Source organism: Schistocerca piceifrons, chromosome 2 (genome assembly GCF_021461385.2).
Source record: "Schistocerca piceifrons isolate TAMUIC-IGC-003096 chromosome 2, iqSchPice1.1, whole genome shotgun sequence".
Taxonomy (NCBI): domain Eukaryota; kingdom Metazoa; phylum Arthropoda; class Insecta; order Orthoptera; family Acrididae; genus Schistocerca; species Schistocerca piceifrons.
The window spans coordinates 481,918,177-481,932,709 of NC_060139.1; the positions used below are offsets into that span (position 1 = coordinate 481,918,177).

General features: G+C 40.5%; 1 protein-coding gene across 1 annotated transcript in view; it reads right to left on the reverse strand.

Moving 5' to 3' along the window:
- Positions 1–14,533, reverse strand: part of LOC124775081 (nose resistant to fluoxetine protein 6-like) — a 365,609-nt gene that overhangs the window by 273,262 nt on the left and 77,814 nt on the right. Inside the window, exon 2 of the mRNA XM_047249887.1 lies at positions 4,574–4,717. Within this exon, the coding sequence (XP_047105843.1) occupies positions 4,574–4,717 (144 nt within the window). The remainder of the gene's footprint in view (positions 1–4,573; positions 4,718–14,533) is intronic.

Below are 14,533 nucleotides of genomic sequence, written 5' to 3' on the forward strand. Positions count from 1 at the left end.
TGCTATTAGGTAAGTGACCAAAGACTTTTGTACAGCACAATTTACCCCCTTCTGAGCCAAAGTTAGATTTAACCTTGAGTAGTGAAGATCATTCTTTCTCCTAGTGTTGTAGCCATGTACACTGCTATTACTTCTGAACTCGTTCGGATTGTTAATAACAAATTTCATAAGTGAATATATATATTGTGAGGCTACAGTGAAGATTTCTAGCTCTTTAAATAAGTGTCTGCAGGATGATCTTGGATGAGCTCCAGCAATTATTCTGATTACACGCTTTTGTGAAATGAACACTCTTTTACTCAATGATGAGTTACCCCAGAATATGATGCCATACGAAAGCAGAGAATGAAAATAGGCGAGGTAAGCTAATTTACTCAGATGTATATCGCCAAAATTTGCAATGACCCTAATAGCATAAGTAGCTGAACTCAAACGTTTCAGCAGATCCTCAGTGTGTTTTTTCCAGTTTAACCCCTCATCAATGCATACACCTATAAATTTTGAATATTCTACCTTAGCTACCGATTTCTGATCGAAGTCTATATTTATTAACGGGGTCATTCCATTTATTGTGTTTTGTCAAATTTAATGAGAGCCCATTTGCAGAGAACCACTTAATGATTTTCTGAAAAACATCGTTTACAATTTCGCCAGTTAATTCTTGTCTGTCGGGTATGATACCTATACTTGTATCATCGGCAGAAAGTACCAGCTTTGCACCTTCGTGAATATAGAATGGCAAGTCATTAATATACATTAAGAACAGCAGAGGACCCAAGACCGAACCTTGCGGCTTTCCATTCTTGATTGTTACCAAGTTTGAGAAATCACCAGTTTTTTGCATATTATGTGAACTGTTTATTTCAACTTTCTGCACTCTTCCAGTTAGGTATGATTTAAACCATTTGAGCACTGTCCCATTCATACCACAGTACTTGAGCTTATCTAGAAGTATTCCATGATTTACGCAATCAAATTCTTTGATAGATCACAAAAAATCCCAACGGGTGACTTCCAGTTACTCAGAGCATTTAATATTTCATTAGTGAAAGTATATATAGCATTTTCCGTTGAAAAACCCTTCTGGACACCAAACTGGCACTTTGTTAAAACTATTTTTACAAAGGTGTGATGCTACTCTACAATACATTACTTTTTCAAGAATTTTGGATAAGGCAGTCAGAAGAGAGATTGGGCAATAGTTGTTGACATCAGACTTATCCCCTTTTTATACAGTGGTATAACAATGGCATACTTCAGTCTATCTGGGAAAATACCCTGCTTCAGAGAGCTATTACATATGTGGCTAAGAATCCCACTTATTTCTTGGTAACAAGCTTTTATTATCCTGCTGGAAATGCCATCAATCCTATGTTAGCTTTTGTTCTTGAGAGAGTTTATTATCTTCCTAATTTCAGATGGAGAGGTGGGTGGAATTTCAATTGTATCAAATGGTTGGGTAAGGCCTCTTCCATTAACTGCATTGCTTCTTCTAATGAACATATAGATCCTATTTTCTCTACAACATTTAAAAAACGATTATTCAAAATGTTTTCGACTTCCGGCTTGTTGTTTATCAAATTTCCATTCGCTTTGATGGTGATGCCATCATCCTCTACTCTTGGTTGTCCTGTCTCCCTTGTAATAATATTCCAAATTGTTTTGAATTTGTTATCAGAGGTATTAATCTCAGACATGATGCACATGCTTCTGGACTTTTTAATAACCTTTCTTAATGTAGCACAGTAGTTTTTATAATATTTGGCTGTTTCTGGATCATTACTCTTTCTTGTTGTTAGATACAGTTCCCTTTTGTGGTTACAAGATATTTTTATTCCTTTAGTAAGCCAAGGTTTTTTGCATAGTTTCTTATAATTATATTAAACTACTTTATTGGGGAAACAGTTTTCAAATTCTCTTACAAGTGTATCATGAAATAAGTTATATTTTAATTTAGCACCGGGTTCCTTGTACACCTCATCCCAGTCTAACTGCTGAAGATTTTCTCTGAAATTTCTAATTGTTGAGTCAATAATTGAACACACAACTTTGGAGGGTAGTTTTGAATTACTGAATGGAGCTATGTCATATACTGTAACTAGCTGAGCATCATGATCAGAAAGCCCATTCTCAACAGGACAAGAATTTATGTTTGTAAACCTATCTTGGTCTATATAAGTGTTATCTATCAATGTGCTGCTGTCCTTTACTACCCGAGTAGGAAAATTAATGACAGATGTCAAATTGAAAGAACCGAGCAAGACTTCCAGGTCATTCTTCCTATTACACTCTTTCTATGAATCAACATTGAAGTCCCGACAAATAATAATTTGCTTTCCCCTGTCTGACAGATAGCACAACAAGGCATCCAAGTTTTCCACGAATAAATGAAAGTTTCCTGAAGGGGACCTATATACTGTTACAATTATAAAAGAGCCCTCCTTCAATTTAAGTTGACAGGCACATGCTTCTATATGTTGCTCTAGACAAAACTTTTTTGTATCTAAGCTTTCTACACAGTGATAACTTTTGACATATGTGGCAACTCCTCCTCCCACCTTATTCTCTCTACTCATATATGCAGCTAGTTTACAACCACTGATATTTACGTTTTCCATATCAGACACAATATGATGCTCCGACAGGCATAGTATATATACAGGCATAGCATATATACCATGAAAAGTATCCAAGCATGACAAAAATGTTCAAACTTGATTTTCTAGAAAAGCACTGATAGTTACATCTCCCTGCTTACATGTACTGATTCCTAGTTGCGCCTTGCACATCCTTTCAACATGAATCAAGGTGTGCAAGTGGGGATGGAATTCTTACGATCTCCTTGGGAGATAAAGACGTTGCCAGGGATAGGAATTTGTGTCCGGCCCCTTCAAACCAGTCAGAAAACGATGAAAAAAGTACTTCCAGTGACTGGCCCAGAGAAATCGACTCGTATATCTAGTTGTACACATAGCTAGACAACGTTAATGAAAACGTTAACTTTGCTAATCATTAATCCGCTGCTAAAAAAGTTAACTTCGTTAAAACTTAAAGCGTTATTTTACAGCAGATTTATTGGCAGTTAAAGTTAACCGTTAAAAGTTAGCTCGCAATAGTAATTTTTATGTTGTGAGTGTAGTGAAATGAGCAAGTGAGTAAACTTATTACCGTTGCTTTGATAAAAAATACTTTGGTTGGGAAAGTTCAGGAAACACATCAAAAAAAAATACAAAAAGAGTTTAATCATTTAATCATTTAGTTTTATGATTATTTAGTTATCAGTGTTAAATCATAGGACAATCAAAATACAGGAGAATCAGACAGTATCTGATATAAGGTGCATATACATCAACATGTTAAACTTGTCTTCCTAGTGGGGGACTAGTCTACGAAGAAAAATTTTTTCCCACGGAAAAAGTCGTTTGATTACAGCAGTCGAGAGTGTAGGGGAATCATATTTAATAAAATAATTTACTAGAACCTATAACCTCAATAAATACCGCGTCGTTGAATGAGTCCTTTGGTTTCAAGTTCAGCCACGTTTTGACAGACGTGTTACTACTAGGATTCTCAAAAAAAAAAAAAAAAAAAAAAAAAAAAAAAAAAAAAAAAAATGGCTCTGAGCACTATTGGACTTAACTGCTTAGGTCATCAGTCCCCTAGAACTTAGAACTACTTAAACCTAATTAACCTAAGGATATCACACACATCCATGCCCGAGGCAGGATTCGAACTTGTGACCATAGCGGTCACGTGGTTCCAGACTGTAGCGCATAGGATTCTCTTTAAATTGTTGTTAAAACTAGAATCCGATTACATGATTTAGTTTCTGCAGCAATCCACTAACAAAAGGTGTTGCTTAATGTGAACTCATTAAACAAACATCGATAAACAACCAACGCCTAATTATTTTCGCTCGAACTCGGTTGTTTACATCAAAGGTGAACACCCATGCGTAGCCACACACTTACATGACCCTACCTCGTCACGTCATGATATCCGCGGGCAATGAGGCGTCATTTTTGTCATAAATATTAGGCACCTAATTAGCGATGAATGCACTCAAAGTAAGTTAAACGAAACCTAAAGGGCCCATTAACGTTTCTGAAATTAAGTTAAAAGTTAATACGTTATTCGAAAAGTTAACATCGTCGATTAACGATTAACAGATTAATCATCTTGTGCCCAGCTACGTTGTACATCAGAAAAATATCTTGTGTTTTTAAAATATTGTGATCAAAGACAGTGGAGGTCAGTTGGTACGTTTATCCCACGTGTCAGTTACAACCTTGGAGCACAGGATGCCAGCTGTAATTTCGTAACAGACAACCGGACCACATGGAAGAGAAATATTTTGGTCCTGGAGAGCTGACCTTTACGTAAATTTGCGTAACGTCTGGATTTCTGTAAATCTGTACTGGCAGTCTACAAGGTCGCCACGTTCGCGAATGCAACCCACACAGGTTTGGCCGAGCGCATTAACAAGGCCGGCAGCACCGGGACCAGGTGGCGTGTTTCGGCGAAGGCCGGCGACACCTGTGTCTGTCTGCCTCAGCGCTCTGTATGTACTCACTCTGGACGGCCCACAGCGTGAAGTTGCGCAGCGCCTGCAGGAAGGCGGTGCTGTGGTCGCCGCAGGCTGTGCCCGCCTCGAGGCGCGCCGCCGCCAGCGCCACCAGCCGCACCACGTCCGGCAGCCCGGCAGACGCAGCCAGCTCTGCAACACCGGCGCACACACGTCTCACACCTCACACAAACCTCCGTCCACTCCGTCCTTTCTAAAACGACACAATGACGTTCTGTGAACTACACGTGCGATTTCGTAAATATCACTGATCAAACAACTTCAAGCAGCCACACCTTTTGAATGAGTGATGTAGTGGGTGGTTATAGTTAAGGCGCAGTTATTCACAGAGGTCCAGCGTGGGCTGTAATTATCGCATGGCAGCGAATCTTGGCAGATATTCTGATGCTAGAAAAAAAATTTGTTGTTTCCGTTCGTGAGTGATTAGTAATGGGATGTGGGCAGAAAATGTCAAACAAGTGAAAAAGGCATAATGTTGATTTTATTATTATATGTGTGGTGTCACAGGGCTTAGGCCTGTCCCACCCCTCATTAAATCGACCAAGATTTATACGAATAATTTTAAGAACAGTTATTATTATTATGTTCTTTAAGTTTGTTTTTGGGTTTTCAGAAACAGTGGGAACAAAGTTTATTTATGTCGCAGATAACGTGGAAGACGTTGCCCAACGATCACCACGAAAGTTCGACGTAGCGGCAAGTGGGCAAGGAATAAAACGAATGCTGCAAACTACAGCGAGCCATGGAAGAGCCTGGGCCGCGAGGGCGTCGAGCTTCCAAAGTCGTTGTTGGACAACGTCAAAGGAAGAGATATTCTGCTTTCTCTTTGTAAACAGATCGATCGAATCTTGAAAGGTTCATGTAAAACGTATAGGCGGGTGACACATTAGGTGGGACCCGATGCCTGTAATACTTCCACAGTTATTAAAAAGTTGTTAACCGGCAAAACCAATAGTTCATCATTTATATAGATAAATAGTAGTAAAGATAGAGGAAGGTAAGAGTTGCGGCGTCAGAACGAAAAGTGATACATCGCTCAGCAACGAAAAAGGACGTAAACAGCGGGCGTTACGTGGTGAAAACAAATCAACTGATAAAATAGTAAGTCTGTAATTAAGCATAAATTCACGTAACACTGCATATGCTACCAACACAATTTGTCGTGACGAGACTTTGACAAGATGTTCTACAGCGCCAGATTTTTACCTCGTGCTCAAATTTGGAACTAATTTTTTTCAGCTTAAATCGGTTCCACATCAACGCACTACAATGTCTACCTAGTTTCGCTGCCATACGATTATTATGACTCGCGCTGGACCTACTCGAGTAGCAAAAAAAAAAAAAAAAAAAAAAAAAAAAAAAAAAAAAAAAAAAAAAAAAAAGGCGGTATTTCACCATCGGTAGTTTCGGCAGTGCTCACAGGTGTGAATAGGCTATCAAGGAACCATCAATTTAACAAGTCATGGTTGCAAAACATTGACACTAATTATTCACAGAAGGATGCAAAAATTGGGAGGAACCTGTCTTGGAGAAGATCAGTTTTTGGTTCAGGAGAAATGTAGCAACAAGCAAGACAACTGACCACACGTCTTATCTTAGAAGATAGGTGCAGAAAGACAAACCTACATTTAAACAGAATAGCACTCATACGTTTAGAGAAAGCTTTTGACAATGTTGACTGGAATACATGCACTGAAGTTTTGAAGGTAGCAGAGATACAAAAATACAGGCAGCGAGTGGTAATTCACAACTTGTACAGAAAACAGACCACATTTTAAGTGCCCAAAGACATTAGGAGTCGCAATAGTTGCGAAGGGAGTGAGTTAATGCTGTAGCCTACTCCAGGCTGTCAAGGAAAGCAAGGAGAAATTTGAAAAGAATTAAAATTCAGGGAGGAAGAAGCAAAAACTGAGGTTCGCCGAGGAAACTGTAATTCTGTCGGAGAAAGTAAATAACTAGGAAGAGCAGTTGTATGGAATGGGTAATGTTATGCCAGAGCCAAGGTAGCCCCTGAGGGCCGGCAACCCATGTTACACCACAGAAAACGATGTTGTCTGTGTCCAAGGCGTACCAAAAGCGCCTCTCAGACAAACAGAAGCTAAACGATGTCAAAGTTAGTGTAAGGAGGGCTATGCGTGAAGCGTTCATTGAATTCGAAAGTAAAATTCTATGTACCGACTTGACAGAAAATCCTAGGAAGTTCTGGTCTTACGTTAAATCAGTAAGTGGCTCGAAACAGCATATCCAGACACTACGGGATGATGATGGCATTGAAACAGAGGATGACTCGCGTAAAGCTGAAATACTAAACACCTTTTTCCAAAGCTGTTTCACAGAGGAAGACCGCACTGCAGTTCCTTCTCTAAATCCTCGCACAAACGAAAAAATGGCTGACATCGAAATAAGTGTCCAAGGAATAGAAAAGCAACTGGAATCACTCAATAGAGGAAAGTCCACTGGACCTGACGGGATACCAATTCGATTCTACACAGAGTACGCGAAAGAACTAGCCCCCCTTCTAACAGCCGTGTACCGCAAGTCTCTAGAGGAACGGAGGGTTCCAAATGATTGGAAAAGAGCACAGATAGTCCCAGTCTTCAAGAAGGGTCGTCGAGCAGATGCGCAAAACTATAGACCTATATCTCTTACGTCGATCTCTTGTAGAATTTTAGAACATGTTTTTTGCTCGCGTATCATGTCATTTCTGGAAACCCAGAATCTACTATGTAGGAATCAACATGGATTCCGGAAACAGCGATCGTGTGAGACCCAACTCGCCTTATTTGTTCATGAGACCCAGAAAATATTAGATACAGGCTCCCAGGTAGATGCTATTTTTCTTGACTTCCGGAAGGCGTTCGATACAGTTCCGCACTGTCGCCTGATAAACAAAGTAAGAGCCTACGGAATATCAGACCAGCTGTGTGGCTGGATTGAAGAGTTTTTAGCAAACAGAACACAGCATGTTGTTATCAATGGAGAGACGTCTACAGACGTTAAAGTAACCTCTGGCGTGCCACAGGGGAGTGTTATGGGACCATTGCTTTTCACAATATATATAAATGACTTAGTAGATAGTGTCGGAAGTTCCATGCGGCTTTTCGCGGATGATGCTGTAGTATACAGAGAAGTTGCTGCATTAGAAAATTGTAGCGAAATACAGGAAGATCTGCAGCGGATAGGCACTTGGTGCAGGGAGTGGCAACTGACCCTTAACATAGACAAATGTAATGTATTGCGAATACATAGAAAGAAGGATCCTTTATTGTATGATTATATGATAGCGGAACAAACACTGGTAGCAGTTACTTCTGTAAAATATCTGGGAGTATGCGTACGGAACGATTTGAAGTGGAATGATCATATAAAACTAATTGTTGGTAAGGCGGGTACCAGGTTGAGATTCATTGGGAGAGTGCTTAGAAAATGTAGTCCATCAACAAAGGAGGTGGCTTACAAAACACTCGTTCGACCTATACTTGAGTATTGCTCATCAGTGTGGGATCCGTACCAGGTCGGGTTGACGGAGGAGATAGAGAAGATCCAAAGAAGAGCGGCGCGTTTCGTCACTGGGTTATTTGGTAACCGTGATAGCGTTACGGAGATGTTTAATAAACTCAAGTGGCAGACTCTGCAAGAGAGGCGCTCTGCATCGCGGTGTAGCTTGCTCGCCAGGTTTCGAGAGGGTGCGTTTCTGGATGAGGTATCGAATATATTGCTTCCCCCTACTTATACTTCCCGAGGAGATCACGAATGTAAAATTAGAGAGATTAGAGCGCGCACGGAGGCTTTCAGACAGTCGTTCTTCCCGCGAACCATACGCGACTGGAACAGGAAAGGGAGGTAATGACAGTGGCACGTAAAGTGCCCTCCGCCACACACCGTTGGGTGGCTTGCGGAGTATCAATGTAGATGTAGATGTAGATGTAGATGGTAAACACTGGATATTTACATACAAGATAATAGAAACAGACATTCCGAGCACTACTCCCTGATTCGCTGGAGACAGCCATTTAGGGGCTAGAACCAGCCTCAAAGTTCAGTTCACTCTGGATGCCAACCTCGTGTACTTCGACCGCTGAAGATTACGTGTTTGTCTCTGAATCGGACTTTTATTCGTTTGTTGTTCAGTCATCAACTTTGTGAACTTACATCAATAACAGTTGTGTTTGTGAAAAATTGCGAATTGTCAGTCACAACAGGTACTGACTCGAAAAAAGATTATAACATGAACATCAACTAAACTAGGACAAGGGCAATAGAGTGTAGACGAGTTAAATCAGACGAAGCTGAGTGAATTAGATTAGGAAACGACACACTGAAAGTAATACATGGCTTTAGCTATACAGGCAGCAAAGCAACTGACGATGACCAAAGCAAAGGCCATACAAAATGCAGACTCGCAACAGTAAGAAAAGCAATTTAAAAAAGGAGACTTTGTTAACACCTTATAAAAAATTAAGTGCTTACAAGTCTTTCCATAAAGAATTTGTCTGGATTGTAGCGTGGGGTTAAACCCCCTTCCACAGCCCTTAGGTGGGGCTGCTTGCCCTCAAGCGTTAGAACAGCTGCGAGACACCACTCAGCTGAGCGGGTTCCAGGTCTCTGACAGGTACAGCTTTAACGTACTCAGCAAATATGCGTGGGTGGTACTGAGAGTGTAGCCGAACTGGAGGGAGCGGGGAGTAGTCTTAGGTGGCCCTTTTGCTTTTATTCACCCACATGTCGCCGTTGCACACGTCCGTGGTCATGCCACAACAGGGCGCGAAACAGGAGGGCCGAGAAAGCACTGACATCCTTTGCTGCTTCGGGTTAGTTCAAATTTCGTCGAATGGTTTTTAACAGTCCCTAGTGGTCCCACCCTGTACACCACAGCAAAAATTGCGGTTACACTACACTCCGAAGGGATTAAATCATGTTCAGTGCAGCCCTACGATGTCCTTAGAGGAGGGTTGAATCGTCCACATTACGACATATCAGTAATTTTCTCCTTTTCTTTTTTGTTTTAGTAATAATATTTTATTTTAGAGCAGATACAGTAATCTGACTATAAATGTCTTATTTGTGATATAGAAAAAAGCCCTTTCTATGAGAAACACAGTCATAATGTGTAAAATCTGGAGTAAACAGTTCAGAAAACGTTATCGTTGTAAAACAATGTCCGTCTTTGACATACTTTACTTTTTACTTCTCACTTCACTTTTATTCCTCCTAGCTGAGATCTCTTAAGACTTAGGTATCAATGTTAAGTTTCGTTCAATAAGAATAATACACATTTTATTTAAACCTTGTCTCATGCTATTTTATTTTGTACAACTAATAGCTTTGGTACATATTGGCATGTTTTACAGTAGAGGTGTCGGTGAGTTTGATTGTATGAAGGCGAATAATCGGCTTGCATGACGTCTGTTTAGTCACCATTACGACTATCTCACTGAGATCGCTACGAATTGTGGTAGTTATTCAGAACCTGCTTGCTTTTAATTTTCGAAGTCCTATTCGCTAGTGCGGACAACATTGGCACACTTAAGAGATTCGAAGCTGACACGGTCGCGAAAATAAGAAACCAAAGCAGTTGTTGCCGAAGTACGTAATGTTTACTGCAAATTAATATTTCCATTCGTCGTCAGCTTGACTCTCCAGTTATGACTAGTAAAATAGATGATTAATATGCTGTTTATGTAATTTTATTTCATAATATATACGTTTAATGACTGCTTCTTCTTCATGTACGATGTCGAAAAACCAGTTCATGATTTTTTGAAGGACTAAAAACCTTTCGTATAAATGAAAATAATGTATGCCTCAAAACCGTCAGAATCAATTAAACAGCTATAAAACAGAAAGATATCAAACAAAACTGGTAAATTCCTACATAGATATAATTGTTAACGACTACAACACGAGGTAAGGCACTATGTCATTCATTCCTCACAATTCTGCTTTCTGGAGCAAGAAAATTGTTTATTTGAGGCTTCTAAATTAAAATAAAAAGTAGTCGTTTGAAAACTTTGCAGTTCTATGTAATTGTTGTGTTGTTATTGTGGTCTTCAGTCCTGAGACTGGTTTTATGCAGCTCTCTATGTTAATCTATCCTGTGCAAGTTCCTCCATCTCCCAGTACCTACTGCAACCTACATCCTTCTGAATCTGCTTAGTGTATTCATCTCTTGGTCTCCCTCTACGATTTTTACCCTCCACGCTGCCCTCCAATGCTAATTTTGTGATCCCTTGATGCCTCAGGACATGTCCTACCAACCGATCCCTTCTTCTAGTCCAGTTGTGCCACAAACTTCTCTTCTTCCCAATCCTATTCAATACCTCCTCATTAGTTACGTGATCTACCCACCTAATCTTCATCATTCTTCTGTAGCACCACATTTCGAAAGCTTCTATTCTCTACTTGTCTAAACTATTTATTGTCCATGTTTCACTTCCATACATGGCTACACTCCATGTAAATACTTTCAGAAACGGCTTCCTGACACTTAAATCTATACTCGATGTTAACAAATTTCTCTTCTTCAGAAACGCTTTCCTTTCCATTGCCAGTCTACATTTTATATCCTCTCTACTTCGACCATCATCAATTATTTTGCTCCCGAAATAGCAAAACTCCTTTACTACTTTAAGTGTCTCATTTCCTAATCTAATTCCCTCAGCATCACCCGACTTAATTCGACTACATTCCATTATCCTCATTTTGCTTTTGTTGATGCTCATCTTATATCCTCCTTTCAAGACACTGTCCATTCCGTTCAACTGCTCTTCCAAATCCTTTGCTGTCTCTGACAGAATTACAATGTCAACGGCGAACCTCAAAGTTTTTATTTCTTTTCCATGGATTTTAATACCTACTCCGAATTTTTCTTTTGTTTCCTTTACTGCTTGCTCAATATACAGATTGAATAACATCGGGGATAGGCTACAGCCCTGTCTCACTCCCTTCCCAACCACTGCTTCCCTTTCATGTCCCTCGACTCTTATAACTGCCATCTGCTTTCTGTACAAATTGTAAATAGCCTTTCGCTCCCTGTATTTTACCCCTGCCACCTTCAGAATTTGAAAGAGAGTAATCCAGTCAACATTGTCAAAAGCTTTCTCTAAGTCTACAAATGCTAGAAATGTAGGTTTACCTTTCCTTAATCTAGCTTCTAAGATAAGTCGTAGGGTCAGTATTGCCTCACGTGTTCCAATATTTCTACGGAATCCAAACTGATCTTCCCCGAGGTCGGCTTCTACCAGTTTTTCCATTCGTCTGTAAAGAATTCGCTAAGTATTTTGCAGCTGTGACTTATTAAACTGATAGTTCGGTAATTTTCACATCTGTCAACACCTGCTTTCTTTGGGATTGGAATTATTATATTCTTCTTGAAGTCTGAGGGTGTTTCGCCTGTCTCGTAAATCTTGGTCACCAGATGGTAGAGTTTTGTCAGGACTGGCTCTCCCAAGGCCGTCAGTAGTTATAATGGAATGTTGTCTACTCCCGGGGCCTTGTTTCGACTCAGGTCTTTCAGAGCTCTGTCAAGCTCTTCACGCAGTATCGTATCTCCCATTTAATCTTCATCTACCTCATCTTCCATTTCCATAATATTGTCCTCAAGTACATCGCCCTTGTATAGACCCTCTATATACTCCTTCCACCTTTCTGCTTTCCCCTCTTTGCTTAGAACTGGGTTTCCATCTGAGCTCTAGATATTCATACAAGAGGCTCTCTTTTCTCCAAAGGTCTCTTTAATTTTCCTGTAGGCTGTATCTATCTTACCCCTAGTGAGATAAGCCTCTACATCCTTACAGTTGTCCTCTAGCCATCCCTGCTTAGCCATTTTGCACTTCCTGTCGATCTCATTTTTGAGACGTTTGTATTCCTTTTTGCCTGCCTCATTTATTGCATTTTTATATTTTCTCCTTTCATCAATTAAATTCAATATTTCTTCTGTTACCCAAGGATTTCTACTAGCCCTAGTATTTTTACCTACTTGATCCTCTGCTGCCTTCACTACTTCATCCCTCAGGGCTACCGAGCGAGGTGGCGCAGTGGTTAGCACACTGGAGTCGCATTCGGGAGGACGACGGTTCAATCCCGTCTCTAGCCATCCTGATTTAGGTTTTCCGTGATTTCCCTAAATCGTTTCAGGCAAATGCCGGGATGGTTCCTTTGAAAGGGCACGGCCGATTTCCTTCCCAATCCTTCCCTAACCCGAGCTTGCGCTCCGTCTCTAATGACCCCGTTGTCGACGGGACGTTAAACACTACCCACCACCACCACCACCCTCAGGGCTACCCATTCGTCTTCTACTGTATTTCTTCCCCCCATTCCTGTCAATTGTTCCCTTATGCTGTCCCTGAAACTCTGTACAACCTCTGGTTTAGTCAATTTGTCCAGGTCCCATCTCCTTAAATTCCCACCTTTTTTCAGTTTCTTCAGTTTTAATCTGCAGTTCATAACCAATAGATTGTGGTCAGAGTCGACATCTGCCCCAGGATTCTTCCATGTTTACAACCTTCTTTTATGATTCTTGAACCAAGTGTTAGCTATGATTAAGTTATGCTCTGTGCAAAATTCTACCAGATGGCTTCCTCTTTCATTTCTTAGCCCCAATCCATATTCACCCACTATGTTTCCTTCTCTCCCTTCTCCTACTACCGAATTCCAGTCACCCATGACTATTAAATTTTCGTCTCCCTTCACTACCTGAATAATTTCTTTTATCTCATCATATATTTCATCAATTTCTTCGTCATCTGCAGAGCTAGTTGGCATATAAACTTGTACTACTGTAGTAGGCATGAGCTTCGTGTCTATCTTGGCCACTACAATACGTTCACTATGCTGTTTGTAGTAGCTTACCCGCACTCCTATTTTTTGATTCATTATTAAACCTACTCCTGCATTACCCCTATCTGATTTTGTATTTATAACCCTGTATTCACCTGACCAGAAGTCTTGTTCCTCCTGCCACCGAACTTCACTAATTCCCACTATATCTAACTTTAACCTATCCATTTCCCTTTTTAAATTTTCTAACCTACCTGCTCGATTAAGGGATCTGACATTCCACGCTCCGATCCGTAGAATGCCAGTTTTCTTTCTCCTGATAACGACGTCCTCTTGAGTAGTCCCCGCCCGGAGATCCGAATGGGGGACTATTTTACCTCCGGAATATTTTACCCAAGAGGACGCCATCATTATTTAACCATACAGTAAAGCTGCATGCCCTCGGGAAAAATTACGGCTGTAGCTTCCCCTTGCTTTCAGCCGTTCGCAGTACCACAACAGCAAGGCCGTTTTGGTTAATGTTACAAGGCCAGATCAGTCAATCATCCAGACTGTTGCTCCTGCAACTACTGAAAAGGCTGCTGCCCCTCTTCAGGAACCACACGTTTGTCTGGCCTCTCAACAGATACCCCTCCGTTGTGGTTGCACCTACGGTACGGCTATCTGTATCGTTGAGGCACGCAAGCCTCCCCACCAACGGCAAGGTCCATGGTCCATGGGGGGAGGGTAATTGTTGTAAGCCTTGGAAAAAGAGCTACAAGAAGGCTTTTAAGCATAATTAGACGTGCGCAGCTTGTAGCAGTGATTAGCATTTGTTTTCAAAAGAAAGCCAGCTTAGCTGAGATGATGCACTGTGCGCAAATATCATCTCTGAGTTGTTCATCCGCGCATTGCATTACGATAAGTAACAGATTGTACAAGCTGTATTGCCCGTTAATATGGTGATAACCCGTCAGCAACTTAGAATGATGGCTTAAAGACATATGTTAGTCTTTTTTACCTGCTTAGGACTGCCTTAACAAATATGATTTAATAATGGTGTAACAACTTTTAGCATTGTATTTGATATTGGCGAAAAAGCCGAAATCTAGATAGTACAAAAGATAAATATAATAACATACAGTCAAATAGCGGTTTGCTCTGTCACAAAAATGGGTCTAATTAGATACC